Genomic DNA, 5,405 nt, shown 5'->3' on the forward strand with positions numbered 1-5,405 from the left:
AACTACTACTTACTACTTGTACTACTATTCCTACTTTGCAGTTTTTTACTTATTGCGGATCTTCAGGGTAAGGATCCCCTGTGATAAACGAGGGGCTGCTGTATATGTATATATACATATACATATACATATATATTCCATACCATGTTTCTAAACTCAACGCTCTAAAAAAGCGCAGCATGTCATGATTTCAGCTCTCTGCCATCTGCCTGCTCTCTCGGCCACGCCCACTTCTCCGCTGCAAAGTGGAGATCAGCTGATCAGCTGCAGGTGGAAGCTTCTCCCACAGCAGTGGCCTAAACACAGGTGCTAAATCACTTAAAATAATTTGTTTTAAATTTAAAAAATCCATGCCAATTGTGCGGATCATCCATCAATCAGCCAGTTGTGTGTCATGTCCAATTTTACTTTGAAAAACTGCGAAAGAGTGAGTCCACGAAAAACGAACCGCAAAGTAGCGAGGGTCTACTGTTGTTGCATTTTCATGAACTGCTTAGCCATTTATTTAGATTTTGTCAAATATTTTATTCATTTTTTTTTTTTTTTTTATTTGGTGGAAGGCTTTACAAGTCAGAGGGGAAATATTCACAATGAAGAGTTGAAGAGTTGATCTAAATCAGCTCCATACCTTCACTGAATACTCCACAGCTGTTACTCTGTGCAAACATCTTTTGCGGACGAAAGATCCTGTCTGTTCCACTTCTTCCTTCAGCTCATACACATCTTTGAAGGCTACGTCTCCGCGAATATGCTGTCGGAGAAAACGCACAATCAGACACCTAAATACAACATTTTCATTTGACTTGACATATGAATGGGCAAACAGTCAGCTCTGTTGAAACAAAACCGATGACAGTAGTTTATGAAAGTAACATTTAGACCCAATACATTTCTTTTAATTTGTCAGTTTTGTCATAACATTGTAATTTATCTATATATTTATTAGATAAACAACCAATGAGTATTTAATTTAACAAGTAGTAGAAAAGTAAAATTGCAGTTCTCTTCTCTGAAAGTACAAACCTGTGCAATGGGGTTGATGTTCACTTCCTGTCGAGAAGGCGCCACCGGTGCAACACTGGCCTCCTGATTAGTTTGATTAGTTGCCACAAAGCTGAAACCCCGAAACAGCTGGTGTGTGTTTGCACTTGGCGGGATGCCAGGCGAATCTGGATACGGAAAGGCACAAACACACAGATATTCTCTGAGAAACATTTAAAAGGGAATCTTAATGCAAGATTTGCTCCAACAACCAGATGTTAAATCAGAGGATTGAAATGGTCTCCTTTTATGAAGGATGTTTGTCACCTACATATTTTCATCATGCATGTGTTTTGACAATTCAAGTTACCTGTTGGTGTTCTGGAAGTGAACTCTGGGTCAAAATGAAAAGTGTCTTCGGGTCTACCAACAGTGGGTTTGAACGGAGGCCTCATTTCTTTCCTGTACAACTTCTACAGAAAGGGAAAACAGCACAGTTTCATCCACAGCTCAGGATAAAAGTATCAAACGACATGGACATGATAATAAAAACCATAATAATGTATGTAGGACATGGCAAAGAAAACTTTGAAGCTTTCTTTAAAGTTTCTAAACTGGCATCTTTCTAAACGATCACAAAACCCAAATAATGCTTCAAAACCTTTGACACATCTCTGTCTTACAGTAACACAAACTAAAATTTAATTTTGTTTATTGTTAATTTAATTGTTCTAACTTAGAAAAAAAAAAACATACCCAATATTGAAATTTAATTTTATCTAAATAAAATTAGGGAAAATACAGCAAAAGAATTGTGAAACGGGGTTGAGAATGTTGCAATAGCAAATTATGACCTGCAGGTGTCGCTATGGTAAAGTCAGTTTGATGGAAATAACCTTGAAGTCAATAGAATAGAATAGAATAGAATAGAATAGAATAGAATAGAATAGAATAGAATAGAATAGAAACAGCCTTTATTGTCCCACGGATGTGAAATTCAAGTATAACAGCAGTAACAGATAAAAAGATTCACAATTCATTCACTAGGATTCCCAGAACAACACAAAACCACTCTGCTTGATAAGAGTCTGTGTTCAAATAAAATCCTTTAGTCAATCACTCAGATACTATGCAAACACCAAAGGAAAGTGGGTTTGAAATGTACACAACATCCCAGTACATTTCAAACCCAACAGGACTCTCAGACAGAGGCTGGTCCACCCTAAGGACAAAACACCCATACACAAACAGAGTGGTGTGGTCTATGCAGTTCAGTGCCATGAGGAATGTCCAGATCTTTATATTGGAGAAACCAAACAGTTACTTCACAGACACATGGCTCAACACAGGAGAGCCACCTCCACAGGACAAGACTCAGCTGTTCACCTCCACCTCACAGATAAGGGGCACTCATTTGAGGACCAAAATGTTCACATTTTGGACCAAGAAGACAGATGGTTTGAGGGGAGAGTGAAGGAAGCAATTTATATAAAAAGAGAGAAACCATCTCTAAACAGAGAAGGAGGCCTCAGATTTCAACTTTGAAAAACTTATAATGCAGCTTTAGGAATGTTACCCAGGCAGTTTTCACACCTATCAGATGGGACCAGAGGGTTACGAACCCCTCCTGTGAGGTGTGATAGGTCAGTCTGCATATGTATGTGTGTATCTTATATCAGCTGAACCTCACTGCGACCTGTTTCTTTGAAATGAGAAAGCTTCTCGAATGAGAAGCGAAACTTCTTCTGTTACAAATAAAGTCCAGTTGTTTTTGTCTTGAACTTTTTTGAATATGCATTTACTCCTTTATTTATTTATTGAATAAATCATCCAATACTCTCAACCTTTCAGAATGAAGGAGTCTGAAGTATTTTTTACTTTTACCCATTGATTCAAATCAGGGGGCTGCAACCTGCGGCTCTGGGGCCACATGTTGCTCTTTGTTGCATCCGCAGTGGCTCTTTCAAGTTTTGACCAAAACTATCATAAAACTAAATTTTATTGGCTGTTATAAAAACAAACAAACAAAAAGTACTCATTTTAGCTATTTTCCTGTCATTTCTTTTGCAAATTAACTTTTTTGCTTTATTTCTATACTTATATATCCACAATAAAAAAAAAAATCAAACAAATCTATAGTTTTTTTTTTATTTTATTTAATCACCCCCCCCCCCCCCCCACACACACACACACACTTTTTTTTTTACAAGAATCTGGTCTTTTCATTTGTCTTTGTTAAAATATCAATAAATGTTAATAATCATTAGATATTTTTAGCTTTATGTCATCTCAACTGGCCACAAAAGTCTCCTCCAACAAACCTAAAGTGGCCCATGGGCCACCAGTTGATATTCACAGTTGTAGCAGGTTGTTGCGGCTCTGGGCATGTATAATTTAGTGAAGGAAGGTGAAAAATGGCTCTTTTAGTCATAAAGGTTACAGTCCCCTGGTTTACATAATCAGTCCCATAGTTTCATGTTCAGTACTTATATCACTGACAATGATATCAGATCAGTTTTCTCTTAAGAGGATTAGGAGAACAGAAAGTGACTTGTATACATATACACATAAAGTGTAGTTAATGTTTTGCTTCTTATAAAAAAGAAGTGTTGAGTAGCTTTTAATGGCTCAGTGGACACAGAAAAATGTTTCTGGAGTTTGTATGTTACTCAAACATATAAAAGAAGCATTTCCAAGAACTAAAACTCTGGACAAGAGGGATTAGAGAGCAGAGAATAATCCTTTTCAAGCAGCAGACATCAAAGCACATAATGTAAGGTTACATGATGATATCACATGCAATGTAGCACTTTTGAATTTGTGCAAACTCTTTGACTGAGAGGCATTTATAGGAAAAAAAAAACATGTTTGAAAGGAAATTATTAATTCACGTGTAGCCTATCTATGGGAAATCTAAAGGAGTGAGAAGAGAGCAATCTTCTGGGATTTAAATGTGCTGAATTAAAGATTTTAAAGTCATAAATCCAAAAATCACATCTCAAAAATACAACTCACATTTGTTAAATCATAAGACATGAGATGATTTTTGACTATATGATATATATATATATATATATATATATATATATATATATATATATATACATATATATATATATATATATATATAAGTTCGTCAGTATGTCAACTTTTCATTATCCTTTAGACAACAGCTTTATCATAAAAAGAAGAGTAAAAGCCAATATAATATGTTGTATAATACGAAATATGTTTATAAAATCGCACTTACATCCCAGTCTATAGACGCAAAGAAGCGATGCCTTTTAATTTCCTCGACTCCGTCCGGTCCGGCACCTGTCAGTCACACACATCAAGATAAAGATGGAAATGATTCTAATGAGCGAGAAACAAACAGGGAGGCCTAAAACACCTTTAAAGTGTGATGTGTATCACAATTAGCAGATGACTGCGAAAACATCCAACCTCACTATACATCTGAAAGTTAAAATAATATAAAAAAAGAAAGAATGGGGACTATTATAAAGGTCAGTAGTCAAATATGGTTCATGCATTGCTTCTTTATTTTTAAAATCCTACAAAACTGAAGCCTCTTTGGACAAAAATGCTCTTTTTAAGAAATGAAAATTACAAACGAACATAATGACAAAATTATAATGCATATCTGTTAGAAAACTATTATTTTTAAAGATAAATAAGTAACGTTAAGAAAATGATCCTGAATATAGTCATTTAGTTTTCAGAAACTGCTTTTACAAACCCAGTCAGATATCCTAAAGCTCTCAATCATGTACAAATTAGGCAATTTCAAAGTAATTCATCTGGTATACTGGAACCAATGAATTTATAATAAGGGATCATTTTTCAGCTCTGCTCAGTCATTAGACTTTTTTACACAACCGTTGGGACATATTAGAGGGAAAAATGTGCAGAAATGGAGATTAATTTTGGTTTGTAACCATACACATCCTTGTTCATCACTCCTTACATGACTAGAAATATGTCTGCAATAGAAAACACAAAACTGGGAATTGCTAATGTTAGAATAATGTACAAAACTATTAACATTAGCATAAATAAATAAATAAAAAACAAAAATACACACCAAATAAACATATTGCCATGGTAAAATCTTGATTTTAATTAAAAGAAAATATAGCGTGATTTTAAAATCTCCTATACAAATGGATGACAAAAAAAAAGTTGTCACAAAAAATGAATGAATTTAGCTCTGAATAGTGTTTCACTTTTGGTTAATTCAACTTTCTGCAGATGTTTTGTCTTGCTGATCTAATGCTCCATCAGTTAAATACTCATCTTAACAATTGGTAAAACAAAACTACAGAGAATTAGTCGTACAGAAGTCCCTCGTTTGTCCCGGGGGTTTCTGTTCTCAGCCCCCTGTAGTAAGTGAAAAACCCCAAAGTAGAAATAGTAAGTACAAG

At 35.0% G+C, this 5,405-nt stretch overlaps 1 protein-coding gene across 1 annotated transcript; it reads right to left on the reverse strand.

Moving 5' to 3' along the window:
* Positions 1 to 616: 616 nt before the first annotated feature.
* On the reverse strand, positions 617 to 4,285 carry LOC119425717 (ribosomal protein S6 kinase alpha-2-like). The gene is made up of 4 exons (XM_037693263.1): positions 4,232 to 4,285; positions 1,352 to 1,454; positions 1,024 to 1,169; positions 617 to 751 (listed from the first exon to the last, which is right to left on the reverse strand). The coding sequence occupies exons 2-4, from the start codon at positions 1,434 to 1,436 to the stop codon at positions 617 to 619; spliced, it is 366 nt and encodes a 121-aa protein (XP_037549191.1). The 5' UTR covers positions 1,437 to 1,454; positions 4,232 to 4,285.
* Between the last annotated feature and the right edge of the window lie 1,120 nt (positions 4,286 to 5,405).

This window comes from Nematolebias whitei, chromosome 2, assembly GCF_014905685.2.
Source record: "Nematolebias whitei isolate Nwh7 chromosome 2, NemWhi1, whole genome shotgun sequence".
Lineage (NCBI taxonomy): Eukaryota > Metazoa > Chordata > Actinopteri > Cyprinodontiformes > Rivulidae > Nematolebias > Nematolebias whitei.